Source organism: Crocodylus siamensis, chromosome 15, assembly GCF_052110815.1.
Source record: "Crocodylus siamensis isolate JL-2025a chromosome 15, ASM5211081v1, whole genome shotgun sequence".
Lineage (NCBI taxonomy): Eukaryota > Metazoa > Chordata > Crocodylia > Crocodylidae > Crocodylus > Crocodylus siamensis.
The window spans coordinates 13,837,277-13,858,979 of record NC_143409.1 but is presented as its reverse complement, the minus strand read 5'-3'; the positions used below and the strand labels follow the sequence as shown (position 1 = coordinate 13,858,979).

The 21,703-nt window shown below is 46.8% G+C and overlaps 1 protein-coding gene across 4 annotated transcripts in view; it reads left to right on the top strand.

Annotated features, from left to right (window-relative positions):
- The window catches only part of NTRK3 (neurotrophic receptor tyrosine kinase 3), a 298,100-nt gene that overhangs the window by 100,506 nt on the left and 175,891 nt on the right, over nt 1–21,703 (top strand). For 2 of the 4 annotated variants that reach the window (XM_090028539.1, XM_090028541.1), the window contains exons 6-11: nt 572–714; nt 1,363–1,504; nt 5,107–5,403; nt 8,995–9,018; nt 10,171–10,241; nt 12,028–12,130. In XM_090028539.1, coding sequence (XP_089884665.1) covers nt 572–714; nt 1,363–1,504; nt 5,107–5,403; nt 8,995–9,018; nt 10,171–10,241; nt 12,028–12,130 — 780 coding nt within the window. The remainder of the gene's footprint in view (nt 1–571; nt 715–1,362; nt 1,505–5,106; nt 5,404–8,994; nt 9,019–10,170; nt 10,242–12,027; nt 12,131–21,703) is intronic. The other 2 variants (XM_090028540.1, XM_090028542.1) reach the window with 1 other exon arrangement.

Below are 21,703 nucleotides of genomic sequence, written 5' to 3'. Positions count from 1 at the left end.
GGGAAGAGCAAGGGCACCTTTTATGAGTAGAGATGCTGTTAATATGAGGACACATCCTTGGTCATCTTCCCTTGATTGTTATAAATTAGAGGAGAACTCTCTCTTCACCTTCAGTGCCAGTAGCAGCGTTCCCTGTTTTAGTTCATACTGGATCTCGTAAAACAATATCCTCCTCTCATCACTTTAACCTTCCTAGACCTTCCAGGGAGGAAGTGCAGGGGCTTGTGGGAAAGGGGACAAAGGGTATGAGGGTTTGGCTGGTGAGAAAAACTTGGACAACACTTCCCAACTGGTGTGTGATGTTCCGGTTGCAAAGCACAGGGCAAAGTTCCCATGTTACTACTTCTAAGCCTGAAAAGGCCCAGCTACCTGCCATCTCCTGCACTGGGTAGGAATGCATTTTCCCTTCCCTTCCTCTCTACTCAGAAGCTCAGGATAGCACAGGCTGTTTTCGTTGCAAGGTGAAGCCTGTTTGGGAAATGAACCCCTGGGGTTCAAAATCTCCATGTCTTAATTGGCCATGGTGTGTGCTGGTCACTACCCTAAGCACTTTGGTGTTTGGCTCCCTTAGATCTCCCTGAGATCAGTGTCAGTCATGTTAACCTGACTGTGCGAGAAGGCGAGAACGCTGTGATCACCTGCAATGGCTCGGGCTCGCCGCTGCCGGATGTAGACTGGACTGTCACAGACCTCCACTCCATCAACACGCACCAGGTAGGAGGTGAAGGGATTTGGGTGGCTGGACATGGATTGTTTTTGCCAATGAACCTGTCACTCATGATTCAGAAGACGTGGTGTTGGTAGAGGGGACTTTCCAGGTCTTTGATTCCCTGTTTGTTCCAAGTCCCTGGGTTTGGTGCTGGGGGTTACCAAGAAAGAGAGAGAAATGAAACAGTGACAGAGTCGTCTGGGTTGCATAGCCCACACCTGAGTCAGAAAAGCTGCCATAGGTGAGTATAGGGTTAAGGGAGTGAAAGAAAACGTTGGGTGATGTCAGGAGAACCATTGCTCTTACGGGATTGTATCTTATCTTCTGTTTATACCCGCAATGCTACTTATTGCTGACAAGGCTATGTCACCATTAAGTGCGGTGAAGAAGTGCATGGCTAGCTTAACCAAGGCAAATTGTTTCCCTTTGTTTCCAAAGCTGTGGTTATAACCTGCTTGGAGCATGTGTTGTGAGGCTCACTTTTGCATTGGTGAGAGACGTAGTGCCACAATCTTTCCTGGCAGTGGTGTTGACAACACCATGGTATCTTAATAGAGGAGTCAGGAGTCTTGGGTATTGAGGGGATGAAGTGAGTGGGGAAAAGGGCATTATTTGCTGCATTTGTCTATACCATCTCTCTCTGGGATTTTCAGACCAACCTAAACTGGACCAATGTTCATGCCATCAATCTAACTTTGGTAAATGTCACCAGCGAGGATAACGGGTTCCTTCTGACATGTATTGCTGAGAACGTGGTGGGAATGACCAACGCCAGCGTGCTGCTCACAGTCTACTGTAAGTAGAGGCAGGGAGACTGCCTTCATAGAGGTCAGATAGAGGGGGAGCATGGAAAATACTTGAATGTGCACCATGTGGGGAACTGAACCTGTGCCACTGTGTCCATCTTGAATTGCTGTCTCTCTGGCTGAGGAGTTGGGGTCAAGTGGTGCTGAGGAAGGGGCCAGTTCTTGCATGATGTGAAAAAATATTTTGCTGTCTGCCCACCTCCGGTATTACCTGTTTGCAGAAGCCGGCATGCAGTAGGTGAGGCGTGGTAGTCCCATGTTTGCCTTGATAGAGCAGGTGCCCGTTAGCTTTCTTGGGTGGCCTGGCTATGTGAGCAGCTGCATGTCTTGCATCCTGTCTAGCACATGCAAATGACTGCTTGTGCTCACAGAGCAGGAATGTACCTGCTTTTTCCGGAAAACCCAGTTCATGGAGGAAAAGTCCAACCGGGGCTAAAACATTGTCCTAGTGCTTGCAAATTATTCACTTTGTTGACATCCCAGGGCCAAATCCCCGATCTTGCTGGAGTCCTAGAGTCCCATCATTGATTTCACATTTCACCCCAGATCTGTTCTGAGTCGATTTACCTGTAACCACTGCATGAACTCATGTAGAACAAGGCTTAAGACCATTCATATGTAGACTGAAACCAGCTGAATGTTCATTGTGCTTCCTAATATAACTTACCACAAACCTGACCTTAACAGGAGGTTTACACAGCTTTGCTGTCTTGGGCACCGGGGATTTACCAGATGTTGCTGTGTTCACATCACTTGTTCTTAGCCTATGTTTTAGAAAACTTTCCCTTCCTCTACTCACCTACTGGTACTAGAGAATCACAGAATCATAGAAACTGAGGGTTGGAAGGGACCTCAGGAGGCTCAAAGCAGGGCCATCCCTAACTAGATCACCCCAGCTAAAGCTTTGTCTGCCCAGGTCTTACCTCTCTGGGTAACCTGCTCCAGTGCTTCACTACCCTCCTAGTGAGAAAAATTTCCCAAATATCTAACCTAAACTTCCCTTGCTGCAAATTGAGACTGTTGCTTCTTGTTCTGTCATCTGCCACCGCTGAGAACAGTCCAGCTCCATCCTCTTTCGAACCCCCCTTTGGATAGTTGAAGGCTGCTACTAAGTCCCATTTCAGTGTTTTTTCTCTAGACTAAATAAGCCCAGTTCCCTCAGTCGTTCCTCCTAAGTCGTCTCTCGCATCCTCATAACTACGTTGGTTGCCCTCCACTGGACTCTTCAATTTGTCCACATCCTTTCTGGAGGGGGGTCCAAAACCCGACACAGTAATCCAGATGTGGCCTCACCAGTGGTGAATAGAGGGGACAAATCACTTCCCTTCACCTACTGGGGGGATCATGTCCTGTTCTAGCTAGTTGAAACGTACAATGTACTTCCCATGTCCCATGCAGTGCAGGGACTGCTGGACTCCTGTCGAGATGAGGCAGTCACAGAAAATGGGGTATTGGAAGGAGAATAATAAGGGCTGCTTCACTGCTCTGGTCTCTGGTGTTGAAGAGCCCAGGCACTCAAATTTGCACCGCTACAGCTCTGAGAAGCCTGTGTATGAGAACAAGTTACGTGCCCTTCTCTGGAGTCTTTTTGTTTTTACTCCATACCCTTTAAAGGTCATTTTTGCCCATTTTCCCAACTGTAATCCTGCAAGCCACTGACAGTTTCTCCCATGTCTGCTCTCACTGTGAGGCCTCATCACTCATAGGCTGAAATGTCATTCTGAAAAGAGCTGATATTTCTGGGTTTAGGTGACCGGCTGCTTTGATACCATCTTAGTCATTTACCCAGCGAGACCTGTGTAGTCACATCCTGACTTAGGCTTACGCGTGGAACATGATTGATGGGACTTTCAGCATTGTGCCTGGAGTAACAGCATGTGCTCTTAGTCAGGGTGGCAGGGCATCAGCAGGGCTGTGAAGGAAGACCCATGCGGTGCCTGCCGTGCCTGCCAGCTGTATACCATGCACCCTTCAGCACTGTTTTTTCATTGCGTTTACAACATGAAAAATTCACTACTGTTAGAAAAATGGAGAGGGACATGGATGGTGTGTTCTTGGTGAGGGAGCCTCCCAAGGGACTTGCAGTGGTATGGTAGCCAGGAAAACGAGAAGGAATAGGAAAGGAGTGTTTCCATTCCCTTCATCTTATGCTATGGTGACCTTTACACAGCAGTGCCATGCCACCCTGGCTCATGCTATCCAGCTTCAGGGTTTGGGGTCATACAGGTAAATGCTGCACTGGGTTTGCCTTAGGGCAGGCTGAATCTCTGGAGTCGGGGGCACTTTAGTTGAAGGGATAATGCATACCCATCCAATGCAGGGAACTCTCTGTTTTAATCTGTCCTTGTTCACCTCCCTCTCTAACACCCCTGGACGCTCAGGCAATTAAAACTTCCCAGAGGGGTTCCACTAGTCTCACCTCCCAAGGACATCCAGCTGCAGAGGATCTTGGAGGGATATTGCTTGAATGACTGTGAAATCCTAAACTGTTGACTGTGGTCAGAGAGCCCCACTCGGCCCCTGAGACATGTACTCAGTTATGCCTCACCTGCATGGCTTCCCTACTAGGGCCGAGCTGTTTCATTATGACTCGGTGGGGTGGGCAGCATGGCAGTGGTGCCACAGAAGTTAAGGTATCTGCTCTGAAAGTATGAATTCAGGCCCTGCTTTGGACTCCTGCCCATGGTTGCCCTCAGCTAACCTAGCTGGCAGTAGGTCCCTGGTCATTCAGACTGGGGAACGAAAGGCAACTTATTGTAACGCTGGCCACATCTCTCTATTGAGCGCTGTTGGGTACAGAAATGGGTGTGCCTAAGCCACAGTAGCCTGTTGGACCTTCCTGGCAAGGATCTGGGCTGGAGGCCTGGTCTCAGAGCTTCTTTCTGAGAGCGGTGGAGCTGCAAGGTTTGGTGTGCTCCATCTGTGTAGGAAAGAAATGTCTCAGCGTTGAACCTCGGGTGGATGTTCTTCATGACCCTCTTTAATCCTCTGCAGTGGGGACAAGGCTGCTGTGAAGCACAGCCACTTTGGGCTTAAACTGAAAGGGGTAGTCTGGAGATGAAGGTGTGTCATAGGATGAGCCCTCCTTGCTTCATTAGTGATCACCGTGTATGTGTTGCTCGGTGCAGGGAAAGGTGGGTTATTTTCTCTCTTGACTGGGGATTTTAGCTGTAGAAACTGGTGCTCTGCATCACTCGCTAGATGCCTGTTAACATGAATAAAAACAGCGCTCAGGCACATCTTATGTAGGGCCTTGAACACGAGTGCTGCAAAGCCTGCAAAGAGCGGCTCAGAGCTGTGACCAGGTCAGGTTAGTTTGACCAGGAGCAGAGGGAAAGGAGATGACTCTTCAGTAAGAGTAGCTCAGCTGCCCTTCTACCACCGAGGCCAGACTGAGCTCTTTTTGGGCTCCATTCCAGATCCTTTGGGAGCTTACTCGGTGCTAGCAGCCTACCGAGGAGTCCAGCTTGAAGTGTAGCTGAGCTAGAGCATAGGTTATACACATTGCTCACTCAACCATGGGAGAGAGGTGTTTGAATGTCTGCTGTGGGCCTAGGTCCCACCCATTCCCATTGTGTTTCTCTCTGCTAGATCCCCCACGCATCCTGAGCTTGGAGGAGCCAGAGTTGCGTCTGGAGCACTGCATTGAGTTTGTGGTGCATGGAAACCCAGCCCCCAGCCTTTACTGGCTGCACAATGGCCAGCTCCTCAGGGAGACGGAGATCATCCGCATGGAGTTCTACCAGCAAGGGGAAGTGTCCGAGGGCTGCCTCCTGTTCAACAAACCCACTCACTACAATAATGGCAACTACACCATCGTGGCTACCAACAAGCTGGGCACCGCCAACCAAACCATCAAAGGGCACTTCCTCGCCACGCCTTTTCCAGGTAAGGAAGTTCACGGCTTGCTGGCACTGTGCTCCAAGCCACACAGAAGTGTAGCAACAACTCTTACTGTAGTAGCTGTTCAGTGGCAGGAAGCACCACTGCTTGACAGTTAGCTGGAAGGGGGGAAGGAAAGTTACATATCCAGCTGAAACTTCAGAGGAGTTTTGAGGGGCAGGTTGTAAGAGCTAATTCACCAGCGGATGCAAAAAGGTTCCCTGGTAACGCAGCCTTAGTTTCGTGTCTCACTGAAAGAGGGCAGTTTGAATGATGCCATGGCATGCTGGGATGCTTGGGTCTGATCAGGCATGTATGGAGTAGGTCCAACTTAGCTTGTGAGATCTCACCAACATAGTGTGATTGTAGGGAACCCTTTACTTCCTTGGCATCCAGTGGGGAAAAAAAATTAAGGGGAAAAAGGGGTTAAAATTTGACTGAAAATAAAATGAGCAGTTGCTGAATATGAGTAAAAACAATCTGTGTTTCTGATTATTCTAATGCCTCTCGATGAGAGAAGGACACAGGCTATGCAGCTTATCTTGAGTCACCTCCTGAAGCCCCATGTTCCTCTAGTATTGGCCATTGTTTTAGCATATACTTTGCATACTAGTTGTGCAAGGCAGAGAAAAAACTAACTCTAAAGGGACTTGCTTCCTCCTGTTGACTTTTGACCTTCATTTGTCCCCCCTCTTCTGTAAAATGGGCTCAGCCCAGACGAAACGTCACCAGAAATCTACAGATTTTATTGAAATAAAAAGTGATCATCCCTCACTCTTGGCACAAGAGATCCCACAAACCAGCAGAGATCCCAGTTATCCTGCATCATCTTTTTGCTAGGCAGTCTCAATACATAATTTGAAATTCTTTACCATATTCCTAAGGGATAAGGGGGTAAATTGTAGAAGCAAATTCAAGTAGGGGAAGCTCTTGCTGCAGGGAGCATGGTGGAGAAGTTTGCAATGGCTGACCAGGAGGAAAGGAGTGAGAGATTGTGCCCTGCCTTCTGGTTTTACAGCACAAGCTAAGGCACCACAGAGTTAACAGAGCTTTGCATGCAGTTGCCCTCAGGAGTAATGCTGTGAGAAAGTGACGGCCCCAAATTGGCTCCTGCAGCCCTAAAAAACCCAGCAAAATAGGGCACTTACTAAATATAGAGCAATATCAATGGTATTCTCATTTATTATTTATATCACATCATAAATGTACACAGAGCTTTCCCACAGGTCAGAAATAGCAAATGAAAACCTAAATCCCTGCCTTGAAGAGCTGACAATTGAAAGACATGAACAGATACAGATGGGAGTGGAAAAATTATACTCAAGCTTCAAGGACGCTAATCTGTCTAGCGATCTAATCTGTTTATGCTTTCTGCTGTATGGGAGGAAGGACACTCATATTTCTGTCATGGAGATAGGGGTTCTGCCTCTTACCTCTAGGCTTGACGTTTACCTGACTGGGGTCATTTGAGCCCGTTTTTCTCTCCTGCCCAGGCGGGGGGTCGGACTAGAAGATCTACAAGGTCCCTTCCGACCCTACATCTATGAATCTATTTCTCTTCTCTGGGACTCTGTATCCCTGTCTATAAAATGGGGGTAATTATGTTCCTAATATATTGACAAAGTGCTAGATGGAGTCTTTGTCCAAAATCACAGGATGTGGGTCTACTGTCCCAAAGAGCTGACACTAAGCATTCATCTAAACCCTAACATGAGCTTGAGAGGAGAGGACAATGTAAAGTGTTTTGAAAACCTTATCTGGAAGGTTTTCAACTTTTTTTTTTCCTACCTGCATCTTCAAACCTCTCCATCATTCTTACTTTCCTTGATCCTGTGTCCCAGAACCTTTTCCATCATGTCAGTTCCCCATGATGTATTTCAGTACATAATTTACCAGTCTTGAAGTTCATTGCTCCATACATTGCCAAGGTCGACGTTAACATCCAATGCATCTGAAGTTTATAATTTCACATTTGAGGGCAGATTCTTCCAGAACATGTCATAAAAGCTCGAGCATGGAAGAATGTGCCTTCGTTTGGGAGGTTTTTGTCTCAATCAGCCAGGAGTGGAATTTCTTAACCTAAAAGTTTAGAGCCTCGGGGGGGTGGGAATCTACAACTCATGTTGTGGTTAAAAGCCATCTCTCGCAACCTGACTTAACCAAATTCCTGTTAAATTTCGGATCAATGGCATCACATGCCTATAGCTGGACACAGTTTGGGGATTAAAATTGTTAAAATTTGGGTTCACGCGGACTGAATCATGTACTGAATTCTTTTCGAATGTGTCAGGTCATTTTGTCTAGGAAAACAAAACCTGGGAAATGATATTTTATTTAAAAATTCTATGCAGTTTACATATCCTCCTCTCCCCCCCACACCCAAATTAGGGTGGGTTTTTTTTTCATTTTGTTGGGGAAAAAAAATCTTTTTTTTTTTGCTTTGCCTTAACCTTTGACCCCCCCCCCCAAGTTTGTATAGCAACCCAGGCACTCAGTCACCCTCCCAGCTCTGGCTGCAACTTGGGTGCGTGTTGTGCTTCCCTTCAAGAACTCGGCTCTGTTTGAATGGGAGCACTGCAGCATCATTCCAGGAATCTTTCACCAGCAAAGCTGTGTAAACTCAGTTAATATCAGGTTTGGTTTTGTGCACTGGCGAGTAAATTGAAAGCTGACATTGTTCTCACACTATGTAAACTGAGTGTCGCTGGGAGCTTTAGACCTTATCATCCACGGCCCTGGCAGGCTGTTGAGTTGAAGGAGCTTTATTGAATATACTGAACGAGTCGAGTTGCTGATGTGGATGACTGACATGGCTGGCTGGCATCAGGCATGATTCAGGTAGAGGACAACCCTGCCCCACACCTTCCCATGACATGTCTGCCTTGATCCCATTTTTGCCAGCCCTTGCTCTATCATGGCTGTGCCAGTCCAACCCTCTCCTTAATTATCCTGTCCATCTCCTGTTCGCAGTAGTCACGGGACTTGCTTCTCTGCTCTGTCAATGCGCCTGAGTCCAAGCCTTTTCCTCCCGTCCCATCCACTATTGCAGGCTAAGGCCCTTCACAGCTGTGCCAGTGCACCTTCATCCTTAGCTGCAGTGCCCCTTGCTAACTTTACTCCCAGCTGAGTTTATTACACATTTCCCTTCAGTGTCCGTTAAAAATCCTAAACATCCAAAATGATTTTTTTGTTCATTTTGTTGGAAAAGCCTGAGCATTTTTGGTTCACCTCAACCTGAAAAATACACACATTTGTCTGAATTCGGAGGTTCTTTGGGCAGCACTTGCAAACAGGACGTGTTGTGGGGCATTTTATTCTCTCTCCACATCCCCCTGAATTCTCCCCCCGCTCCCTCCAGCACTGTATTGTGGATCGGACTCCTTGGTGCTTCAGAAAAATCACCGATTGATTGTTCTTCCTACCAGGCTCTTCCCTGTGAAGTCACCAAGAAGGTGTTAGCTAGTGGCTGGCTTGCTCTCAGGCATACACATGGGCTTGTGAGGAGGGAACATGCCTGAGAAGTGTTTTGCGTGGGAGATTTGCTCTCCCCCTATCATGCTGTTAATTGTGTTGCTTCTCTCTTTGTCCTTTCCACAGAAAGTACGGATAACTTTGTCTCAAGTAAGTGCCTTCCTGTCCTTTGCTTTGTCGCTTGTGTTTCCTCCTGAATTCCAAGGAACTTGGAGATGACATAGCAGGGATAACATCAGCCTTGTAGGATGGGTTATCCCAGATGCCCTAGTAAGAGCTAGCTAGGGTCTCTGCAAGATGCAGGCTTCTCTATGGGATCTCAAGTGCATGGGGGAAGGGTCTTGTGTGCTGCATGATTGGTACAGCTGGTGTGTGTCTGTACATGACCAGGGAGAGGTCTGAAGAAGGGTCTGCACCAGTGGAGGGGAGGTAGGTGTGCTAGTACCACAGTGACTTGCTAACAGGCCAGGAAGGTGCTTGATCAGTGTGTCTTTAAGCCATCATTGACCCAGTTGGAGCAGGACATTGGAGCAGGTGTGGCATTGGCTGAAAGAGAAAAGGAAAAGCAGCCTTGGTGGAGCCCCGTATTTGCTGCTGTTGAATAACAGATGAAGTGATGGGTCTCAGATGGGTTCCTAACAGAGAAGGTACTCACACTGCCTTGAGCACTGATTTCAGCACCTTGCTAGCAGTCTGAGCAGAGAGTACAGCAGTGATTTGGTCCTTGTTATCTGACTTCAGGGTGGGTGTGTGTGTAGGCTGAACTCCTTCGGCCTGGGCTGCACCTGTTTTGTGCTTGGGAGACTTCAGTCTCCTGGGTTTTTTGGTGTCAGCATTTTAAATTCCTTTAATTTCAGAAAGGACCCGTCAAAGGTATTGTTTATTTGTTTTTAATTTTGCAGGGTCTGGTCTTGCAGCCATTCGCATTTCAGGGGTACTTGAGCTGTTAGCTTGTCCTGAGTGCTGGGAGGCATGTGGGTGGAACAAGGATCCTCATTTCTCAACGTTTGGGATTTTTCTCATTAGCTCCACTGAAGTGGCACTGTTTGATTAGTAACTGGGGGCTGTGTGTTCGATGCAGGGTTATGTAGGAGTTTAGGAGAGATCTGTTAGCTCATCTGCAGGCAGAATTATAGCCCCCCTGAGACTTGAATTCAGGACCTTTGAAATAGGAGGGTGATTTCAACCCCTAGTCTAAGCCGTTTTTGCTGTGTGTAGAGCACACGAGGCTGGGAGGCTCTGGTGCCCATCACGTTCCAGAGATGCAAACTGAACTTTTTCTCTTTCCTCTTTTGGTTCCAGTTGGTACCTATGAAGTGAGCCCCACCCCGCCTATCACTGTGACCCACAAGCCAGAGGAGGATACTTTTGGGGTAAGCATTATCTGCTTTTTTGTAGGGGAACCCTTTGCTACTGATTTCTTGCTCCCTTGATGTTGGCTGTTTTCACAGACATTGCTACTATAGGGAGATATTTGTAAGTCAAATTTCTCCCTTGATAATCCTGACTAGTCAGACATCACAAGGTGTAGGGTAGATAGGGTTGGATAGGCAGGGATATTGGTGTAAGCCATATGCACCTCCTGATTGTAAAAAATATGGCTGCAAATGCATTGAAAACAGGTCTCCCATTAGCAGTTTCCAGCAGAAATCCTCTGAGAACAGTGGGGGAAAATAATGAAAAAACTCCCGATAATTGAGTTGGTTCATATCGTAGTAGAACATTTAAGTTCATCCTGTGCTTGGGGCTCGGGTTCAGTGTGTTTCATTTTTACCATCTCTTTTGCTCCATTCGGTGATATCTCACTAGGGCTTGATGAAATTAGCTAACCACCCCCCAAAAATATACCCTCCTTCCAAAAAAACCCAAACAAGGCAGGGTTTGCAAAGCTTCAAAATGTCATATTTCACAGACTCCAGATATAGAAAAAAAAATGTTGTGTGCAATATTGTGGGAAAAGAGTAGCATTTCATAGAGCGGCCTTAATTTGGGGAGAATTTTGGAATCTTAAACACCAGCCAATATTGACAAATTCCAGTTTGGTCTGAAATTTCACCCAGCTCTAATTCTCAGCAGACTGGAAAGAGCTGCTGATGCTGGGATTTGATTGTTTAATAAGAGTGAGAAAGAGAAATGTAGAAAATACACAGGGGAATGCACGTGGTAAAAGGTAACATTTGGTAAAAAAATATAACATTTAAAAATCAAAATTGCAAGTGTATCCAAGGCTGGAAAAAAAAGGAAAACAACACTGAGCCATGAAAAGGTGAATATCTTTGTGTTAAATGGCATGTTTCTTTGTAAGGGTGTGTGTAAGAGGTAGGCTAGGGCCCGGACCAGTTGAACCACTGGGCAAATGAAAGTGAAAGGGAGTCCTACAAGTTGTTTGTTTCGAGTGGTACAATGAAAGTGTCATATGTGAAGATTTGCAGAAATAAACATTTGCTGGCGCTTTGGATGAATTATTTGGACTTTTTACGCCAGGGAGGTTTTCTTTTCTGTATTTGACCTTATATATATTTCTGTATAAGGTCTTTGGGCACTATTGTAACATAAAGACTTATCCCTACTGCTGATACCATGACTACTAATAAATAACCAAGGAGCTGCTAGGGTCTTCAAGAAAACAGAACACCTGGAAATGGTTCTACCTCCTTTCCTCTCTTCTCTTCCTTGTGTTTTCTCTTCCCTCATTCTGTCTTCTGAGGGGTGTTTGGATGGAAACAGGATTGCTATTTCTAAAGAATTCCTCTGTTCCTATCACTTGTACTTCATCTCAGGTTAGTATCCCCTTGCAGCTGTGGCATCCCAAGCTTGTTAAGATGTCACAAGTAGAGGGCTGTGACTTGTGTGTGGCGAAGGAAAAAGCAGAGCACTAAACAATGCTGAGGAGCAGAGGCCTTTTTCCGTGCAGGGGTACTTCATGAGAAGCGCGGCAGAGGTGGTATGGGAGGAGAATTTTGGCTGATGCCGTTTCAAAGTTGCACTGGAGCCATTTACGTTCCAGCGTGCTTGTCTTCACTGCAAGCGTCCACATTGCATCGGCAGTGCAAAAGTACAGAAGGGGGACCCGAGCTGGGGGATTTCTATTTTCCACATTTCAGCTGGTTTTGACACCACATGTTCCATGGGCCTGACTCTCTGCTTTGTCCCTTGCAGGTCTCCATAGCAGTCGGGCTTGCAGCCTTTGCTTGTGTTCTCTTGGTGGTCCTCTTTATTATGATCAACAAGTATGGCCGACGGTCCAAGTTTGGGATGAAAGGTACGTGCGGTTGCATGTCTCCAGAAGGAGGCACCGTCAAGGAATGCTGGGGTCTGTGCTGCGTACTGAAAGGTTTTGAGCTGTATTCCTGCAGGAGGCTGTATCTACTAATCAATGCCAACACCATAGTCCTTTCAAAGGGGAAAGTTGCTGGTACCTCTTGTATTTGTTGCCTGCATCTAGACAGCAGAAGAGATTGCTTTTTTATTTACTAATTTGTTAGTTCGAGCTGTTCCTGCCTCTTGGGACATTGGTGTGTGTGTTTGTGTGTGTGAATGGTTTTAATGGTTTTTCTTTCAGTTGGTACAAGCGCACTAATCCATTGCTTGGAAGGGGGTTTAGGTCCCACGGACTGCCCCTGCATGATGGCTGTTACGTGGAGAAGCGCAAATGCCTGCATGGAGCTTTTTTTGTGGGCCTGACAGTAAATGGTGTTGAGCTGCACAGGGGTGAGGGGGTGAGTGTACTGGGAGGGGGAGTCGAAAAGTCACGTAATCCCCTCATTTGTATGTTGGGCAATGACTGACAGAAAGGAAGCGGTAAATTCTGATGGTCTAGGATGGAAAGATGCTGGGCGGCGAGAAGGTATTTGCTGAGAGCAACACGTGGAGCAAATTGCAGCAGGTTGCACGGGTTTTTCTGCTGCTTCCCCGATAAAATGTTTTGCTTGCTGCCTCTTCTGCTTCACGTCCATCCTCTTGGGAACCGTCTCAAGCCAGCTCGGTAGTGCTTGGCCAATAAGACGACAATGATTGCCATATGGTGCCATTCTCTCAGCGCTCCTCAACAGCGTGGTCGGTTCTCTGTAGGATGGTGGAGCTCATGCCAAGAGAAGCTGAATCACTGAGTGCTGTCTGTTTCTCATGACTCCTTTTGGTGCTTCTCTCCAGGCCCAGAGGGGCAGCAATGCCCAGCAAAGGCTGCCGGGACAGCTTTCACGTAACAGTGGTTGCCAACCTCCATGCCTGTTAATAGATACAGGCACTGGACAGCCAGACATCTGGTCTCTGGTTGACACGAGCCTTTTCAAAGACTGCTGAATGGCAGCTGGTTTCTCAGCGCTGCTGGGGGCTGCGTTCTAGGAACAGGTTGACAGGTTTGGGGGCATTGCTTGTGCTTGCCCAGAGTTGTGTTTGCTTTGCAAAGACATTTCTGAGTGGGTCCAGATGGGATTTTGGCGAGTTTCCCTTGTGCATCTTATGGAGATGGAAGACGGGACTTTAATTAAATAGCAAATCTACTACGTTAACTTAGCAATATTTAGTCCATATGTCCATTGATGGGAACCATCTGGTAGGTTGTCCAGACTCGTGGGCGGTGCAGGGGAATGGAAGTCATGATTCCTGGGATCTATTCCCATCTCTTCCACTGACTCACTTAGCGTCTGTAGGCAAGTAGCTACCTTAACTGCTCTCTCCGCTTGAGTTTCCCCATCTGTGCAATCTGGATGGAGTTTACTTACCTCCTACTGGGGTTCGTAAGTGAGTTCTGATGGCAGAGTTTACAAGTGCAAAATGTTAATAGGTAAAGGAAGAATGAGGAAATCCTCCTCCCTCCCACCCTAAGCATGAGAAATGAGGGGAGAGGAATGTATTATACACGTAGGTGACCTCTTGGGTAGATGCACACACATTAAGGGATCCAGGCAACCCTACATGTCACTCCCTTGGACAAGCTGACATGTACCATGGAAATCCTCCACTCCAACTTGTATACTACCTAGATGGTACAAACTTGTAACAAGAAAGCCTGGATTTTCTTGTCTTAACACTGCTGTGCCAACTTACCATTACTCTGATGGTAAATCATAGAAATCAGTGTCCCACGGTGGACTTAATTTTTTAGAAATTATTGGCAAAGTTTTATCAGTAAAGTGGCTGGCGAATGACTCTGCTTTGAATGGGTTTGGAATATATGTGGGTTCCTGAATTGTGAACATGATCCCAGTTCATTGATTTACCCCGTCACAAGCCTCCGAGGCACCACACTGTTGAGTGTAGGCAGAGATGCCACATGGAGTCGGTAGGGCAGTGCCAGAGGGTTTGGTACAGGAGTGAAGAAGAGTGTTTTTAGATCCGTACATTCCCACTGAGCAGAACTTTCCACTGATACAGTGGCTCCTGCAGTTTTCTTGGGGGCTTCTGTGGTACCACTTTACTGCCACAATGCAAGTTTGTTGGATTGTTCTCACTAAAAGCTCCACCCTTGTATCTCTTCCTCATCCCCCCCATTCAGCTCTGTGCCCAGGTCTCCCGGTTCCATTTTCTTTGCTTTCTTCTCTTCAGGTTATTCCTAGTGACTTTATCTGTTTGTACAGCTTCAGTTATCACCTCTTTGCTGATGACTCTCACATCTACTTGACCCCCTCTCCTAAAATGCTAGGCAGTGCCCAGGTTGTATCCTGCTTTGATTACTGCAACCACCTTCCCTCTTCTCTCCTCCCTGATAATGCATCTCTCTCTCCTTCTGTCCATATGATGCTCCTCACTGCTTATATGCTTTTTCTTTCCCATCAGTCAGAGCCCATCACTCCCAGTTCCCCCATCTTGCCCTTACGGCCCCTCAGACACTGCATGCAGCTCAAACGGCATGACTTGAGCGAGGGTGGCATGCATGAGCTGTTTCCCCACCAGATTCTCCTGTCATCCTCTGCAAAGGAGGCCGTCTCCCAGCTTTGCCTTCTTCCAGGATGTCCCCTGCTTGGGGAGGGTGGCTCTCTCCCACTGTGCTAAGCCACCTCTCTTTCTTCATTCCCATCTCTCCTCAGATCTTTCCCATGAGCTCTTGACCTGTGCCCAAGACCATCCTCACTGCAGTGTCACCCTAAAGTCGAAGACTTATTGAAAACCAAACCCCAAATCCCCTTGGAGCTTGCTGCCCCCCCGGATGATTTGCAGTTGAGTTCTCAGGCAGGAGCTGTATCCTGTGTAGCCTTGGGCATATTGTGGGTGATTCAGAATAATATAGAAAAAATTGAAAGGCCTGGGTTGGGGGGGCCGGGGATCAGCCCCTGAATCAGGAGTTCTTTGCAGCCAGTTGATGCGTTGCCACTTGCTGTTGAAATCCCAGCTTGGCAGGATTGAAAGAGCAGGTTTTTCCTGTTGTTTTTGTCATGGTCACAGAACATTGTGTGCTCACGTTGGATGCATTGCCCAGAGCGCCGTGTAAGCCTCTGTAAACTTGTCTCTTCCTCCTCCTCTGCTGTGCTACTCCCATGAGAGTTTTACTGTATAAAGACTTTGAGGTGGAGGGGCACTTCAGGGAATGACGAGGAGGGGGGAGAGGAGGATGTGCCAGACTGCTTGTGCTCTGAGGCTGTCCAGCCAGGAATGATGGATTCCCCTGACCCTGGCCCAGCTGACCCTGACTTTGTGCACGGGGCCAGAGACTGCAGTAAAGGCAGTTTATTGTGGACTTCTGGTTTATGGAATAATGCTGTCTCTCCAGATATTCTTGTTGATCCTCAGCAGCCACCTCAGAAAGAGCAGAGTGGGCTGACAAGACCTGGGGAGGGCTTGCACAGCCAGTGGGGATGTGTGTGGCTGCAGCTTGGGAACATGGGTTTTGTGCCCTTGCTTTTCTTTGTTCTGTTGGGCCTGTGTTGTGTGGCCTAAGTGTTCAAGTGGCAGTTGAGGGAGGGCTCCATAAGGAGCCAGCTTGGCCCCAAGAGAGATGCAAGTGTCTTGCCTTGCTCTGTCCTGGTCCCTCTGGCTGCAGAAGTGGCCGTGGCAGGCTGCAGCCTGAGCAGCCTCCTTTGCTGAAGAGCCCGTCACCACGACACAGAGTTGTTGAGCGTGCCTGTCTCGAGGGTGTTGGAGACTGTGCTGCTTCTGTGCCCAGGTTCACCTCCCTTGCCTCCTCCTTGCTGACTGTCAGAGCTGAAGCAGTTGCAGCCCTTTCTTCCTCCAGGTCTCTGCAGCAGTGTCCTGGCAGAGCCACGGCTTGGGTTACGGCCTGACTATTGATCTACCCTGCAAAAAAAGCTGTACAGTCCTTGTTCTGCCAGCTGAACAGTAGCGGAGCTGATGGGGAGGAAGTTGCAGAGGGCCCTGGTGAAGTGGGTTATAACGCACTGCCTTCCTTGTTCTTCACCATTGTTCTGGTGAGCATGTGGAATTTGGCTCCGTGCCATCCTCATTGACTTTCTCCATTGCCTCCGGAGGGGGCCCCTCATTAATACTGGATGGCGAATGCTGTCCTGCCTTGCAGGGCCTCCTTGTAGGTTTGCTCCGTGCAAACCGTAGAGAAAAATGTGGCTTGGTAGCCTGTTGGTGACTGATGGAGCAGTAGAATGTAAAAACCCAGAGTTGGGGGAGATGAAGTGGAAATTGGAAAACAAAGGGCCCTCTCTGAAATGTAGGGTTAGCCGCAGAAAATGGAGCGAGAAAATGGGCAATGGCAACACGCGAGCAATGGGGATCCAAGTCAAAGGCACAGTCTGCATGAACTTGCTCCAGTCTGATGTGGACCTTTTTTATGCATAGGTGAGTGATTGTGCAGCCAAAAGTTAGACCAAGGGAGTCCTGGCTCCTGGTTTTTACCCCTTCGCTCTTGGGAGTCGGAGTTTGAGGTTAGTGTGGGCAACCTAAATGTAAGAATTCCTTGGTTCTGTTCTCAGGTCTTCCAGTGACTTGCTTTGTAAGCTTGAAACAGCTCCTTTGCTTCTCCGTACCACTGTTTCTACTTATATGCTGACAATTTATACCCCATCTTGATATTGCAACTTTATGGGAAATCTAGAAACCCCAGTCTTGCTAAAGTGTAAGTGCAATCATAATGTGTAATCAAAGTGTAATCATAATGCAGGGAGAAAGTTCATAAACTAATAACGAAGCTACCCAAAAGTTAAGGCACCTAACAAGGTATATTCAGGTGCTAATGAAGACCCTAAGGGTAAAGGGATCCAGTTGATATAGTATGCTTTGATTTATTTTTGGAAAGCTTTTGACAAGGTCCCTCAACAATGGCTCTTAAAGAAACTAAGCTGCCATATAGAGGGGAAGGCCCTTCTATGTAATGACAACCGGTTGAAAGATAAGAAACAGTGGGTTGGACTAACTGGTTGTTTCTTAGAGTGAAGGCAAGTAAACAGTGGGATCTCCCAGGGATCTGGCAGCTGCATTGTTTAATATGTTCCTGAATGATCTGGGAAAAGGTCTAAATAGTGAAGTAGCAAAAGGCAGTTTCCAGTTAATATGAAATTATTTCAGGTGAGATCCAGAGCGGATGGTGAAGAGTTATAGGAAGATCTCAGAAAAGTGATTAAGTAGGCAAGAGAGCGGCAAATGAAATTTTGCATTGATAAATGCACAGTAATGCACATGGGGAAAGACTAATCCTAACTTTGCATACATACTGATGGGCTCTGAATTAGCTGCTACCACCTAGGAAAGAGGTCAAAGAATCCTTATAGGCAGTTTTCTAAAAATACAATTTCAGTGTTCAACAGTGGTACAAAAGGTACAAATTGTTTTAAAAAGTGAAAACAAAACAGAAAGCATCATGATGCTCGTATAGGAAGCTAAAATGTGCTCATGTCTTGATTACTGTGTGCACTTCTGGATTTTGTTGCCTCAAAAAAGGGATGTCGTAGAACTGACAATGGTACGATGGAAAGCAACAATGGTGATCAGGGTAGGAAGAGTTTTCATACAAGAAGAGACAAAGAGGGTTAGGACTCTTCAGCTTGGAAAAGAGATGACGGGGAGAGATGTAATAGAGGGCTACAACATTGTGAATGGTGCAGAAAAAGTGAATAGGGAACTGTTATTTCCTGTATCTTGCGTGACACCCAAAGAAGGGATCAGGCATCAGGCTTAAAACAGACACCAGAAAATATGTTATTACACTGCACATGATTTACATGTGGAACTCAAGACTTGAGGACGTTGTGGACACCAATTCTAAATATAGCTATCTTCAAAAGAGATTAGACAATTTTATGGGCACTTGTTCCACCAGAGGCTGCTAAACATAGCAGTCAGGGTTGTAACGTCTGGCTCCTCCTCAAACCAATGACTGCTGATGATGGGGAGGATCTGTCTGGAGGATCACCCTGCACACTTCCTCTTTCTTGCACTCTGTAAAGCATCTGCTGTTTGCTACCATCAGAGACCAGAAAGTAAGTTAGACAGACAGTTGATCTGATCTGTTATAGCAAATCATACATTCTTAGATAGGTGGAGCACAAAATGTGTGCTGTCCTCATATGAATCTTTTCTATTTCATTCATGAGGTCTTTGAGTCTGGGGCTTTGTGCTCAGACTGTTCTGCAGTACACACTCTTGTTGCTTCTCTTGTTGCTTCACACATAATAATTCTTGTTTCCAAGAGAATGACAGGACTGGGAGGGGAGGTGAAAAATGCTAGGGAAAACCAGACTGAAGTGTACTTGTTGCTTTGCTTGGCTGAATCTATCTTCTTGCCTCAGCTATAAACCATTTAGGTTTTTCAGAAACCAGGCTCGGCATCTGAGATGTGGGTGAGGGATGACCAGACTTTGGCCTAGTTTCTGAGAACGTACTTTGATTTGCTTGCTTGGTTATTTATTTAATGATTTCTGGATCCCTGACTTGACAGAAAACACGGAGGGGGGAAAAAAAAAAAGAATAGTAAATAAATGCTGCCCATGATTTCTGGTGGGCTTTATAAGAATCCCATTGCTATCAATTCATTTGGTATTTGCTTTAATAGCCCTGATCAGGGCTCTGGTTCTGCTGATGTGCACATGGATGTCAAAAGTACTTGCAGAGCTGTTCCATTGTAATTTAGCATTAGTTAATAGATGCTTAAACTAAAGTGGTTGCCTATTTGATTATGATTGGGGGTTATTAACATCTTTTTCCATAAACAGATGGTAACTGTCCTCAGAGTCGATTGCAGAACAAAGCCAGGGTTCTGATTTCAAGGGGAGCAGCTTGTGCAAAGATATTCTGGATTCATGGGCTTTTTTAAAATTTATTTTGTTTGTCTCCTTTCCTCCTTGGAGTGTAATTATCTCCTCTGTTTAATGAGATAAAAAGTATTGAAATGACATAGCCTGGCTCTCAAATGAGATGAAATCCTGACCCCCCTTGACTTACCCAGGTTTAGCTCTGATGACGAGTTTGATGTTTTTCATCGCTCTACAGGAACGGTACGGTACAAGAAAGTCCATGAATCTGTAAAATTTGTGCCAGTCTATCAGTAGGGAACTGGACCCAATTCCTTTCTCTTTTGTCCTCCTTGCACTCAGTTAAGTGGCAGGGGGGTATTTCCTCTCATCAAGGCCATACAGAAGATGACCAAGAAGAATAAGAATGAGTAAAAGGCTACAGGCTTCTGCTGCCATCCCAGGGCTCAGCTCTTTAATGGCTCGAACACCTGAAGTACTAAACTCCTTCAGTGAAGTCAGCGAGAGCGGGAAGCGCTCAGCATGGTGCAAGGTGAAGACCTCTTTCCTCATTTGGTTTTTAAGCCCCTTAGTTCATTTCTGTTGCTCCGTTCCATTTAGCTTCACCTGCCTAGAAGCCAGGGATTGCAAGGCAGAGCTGTTTTGCTGGAGCTCCTTGCTTGAAGTGCTTTGGTGCCCACTGCAAAAGTGCAGTTTATATTATTTGTATTTATTTATGATTTCAGCCTCGTAAAAGCTGCCAGTCTCCATCTGGAGGGCCCTGCCACCCATTAAAAAAACAACCCAGAGCCATAAAGGCAATGGCAAAGCAAACCTCTTGTGTAATTTCTTACAGCCTTGCTCCTTGGGGAGTTTCCAGAGATGGATCTTATGTTCCCTATGGCAGCATTTCTCTATGGGGACCCATTTGTTTCTGGTTTCACGGTGGGGGAACAATTCCAGTGTCACAGAGCAATGTGCTATGTTAGGCCTTCTTACCAGGATTTTTGTACCGGGTCCTGACAGAAAGGTGCAGACCCCATTTCACTTCCAGCATTTTTCTGTGTCTGGTAACAGCTGACTCGCTTCCTATTATAATCAAGAGCTACCCGATTTGATGGCACCAGGCCACATAAACAAGGCGGCTGAGCAAGTTCTTCCCAACCTCTGGGCGCTGCCGTGTTAGGCAGAACTATTGTGCTTGAAGGAGCCAAGGATTGTTCTTTGGAAAGGAACAAAGAGACGAGTTAAATATTCTGTTGAACTGCTTGGAGGACTGATCAGCTGGAGATTAGTAATTGCTTAGCTCTAAAAGGGAAATAACTTTAAAGAAGAATTAATAGATTGCTTAGTAAAAATGTGCTCGGAAATGCACCTACCAGAGATTATCAAGCCCCGTCTTGAATTACTTACACACAACATGAAAGTGCATTTAAGAGAAATGCTAAGAACAGCTTGAGAAATGGCAGATAAGAAGTTTAATCTGGCCTGAGTCTCCCCTGCTTCCATTAAGTTCCTTTAGTTTTTCCTTCTGCATCAAGCCCGAGAATCCTTCTTTTACCTCTGTTCCTCTTGTGTGCATTTGGCTGTTTTCATTATTCTCCGGGGTTTCTGACCCATAGCACGCCTCAACCCCATTAAGGGGATGATGAAGGGAAGGGCTGTACAACAGAGGTTGGGTAGCAAAAAGCCACGTCACACAATTCACATGCCGCTCTTCCGGCTGGTGAGTCCTGCGAACAGTTTGCAAGTCGCACTGGTGACCTCTAAAGTTCTTTGCAGATAAATTGAGATGCAGATGTCAAATTAGGCCAGGGGAAGTAAATTGCTGGGTTATAAAGACAACGCCAAACCCAAGCTCCTTGCGTGTTGCTGCTTTGCCCAACAGAACATTGAGTGGGAACAGACTGGAGCTGCAGGGGCTTCAGGACATTGGGTTAATGAGGAACAGCAGGAGGCTGGTGGCCTTGCTGAGTGTGCTAGGATTCGAAGTTCACATGTGTTGTGGGCACAACCTTGTGTACGGTTCCTGGGGGAAAGGATTAGAGCCGCCTCGTTCGTTCTGGAGGGTCCAAGGAGACTTTCTTCATCTCCTGTCGATTTAGAAGCCAATGAGTGATGCCGGCTTGTGGTCCTGCTTTCCTCTCTGCTTACAGATATCAGCTCCACAGCTGTGAGATGCCATGCTGCTTACTTCAATCAGCAGAGCAGCTTTCCCCAGGGGCCAGGAGGGAGGCATTAATCCTCCAAGCATCTCTTCTCCACAGCAGCCTGGTTCCCACTCGGCCATTCTCCCCGTTCGGTTTTAACCCACATGTATTGCTTGGAATTTGTTTCCCCCCCCTCTTTTTCATTCTTAAAATGAATCAATGTTGAGTGAGGGATCTTGGATTGACAGCCTGGAGACTGGATTTTTTTTATCCTGAGAACAGGTGAAATCTTGGATTGACAGCCTTTTTTTTTCCCGAGAACAGGTCCCACATGTAGCTTTCCCCCCCCAGTGCCTAAACCGAGCTGGAGAGACGACCCATGTAGTCAGGAGGAGAGTCCAGTCTCCATGCCCCATGCGACCTTTGGTCCTGAGCCTGGAACAATGGGGGAAACGAGTGCTAATTATGATGGTGGTTTTGGCGAGGGAGCAGGACAGTAAGACGGGGAGAAGCAAGGTGGCAGCAGTCCATGCTTTCCCCTCCCACGTCAGC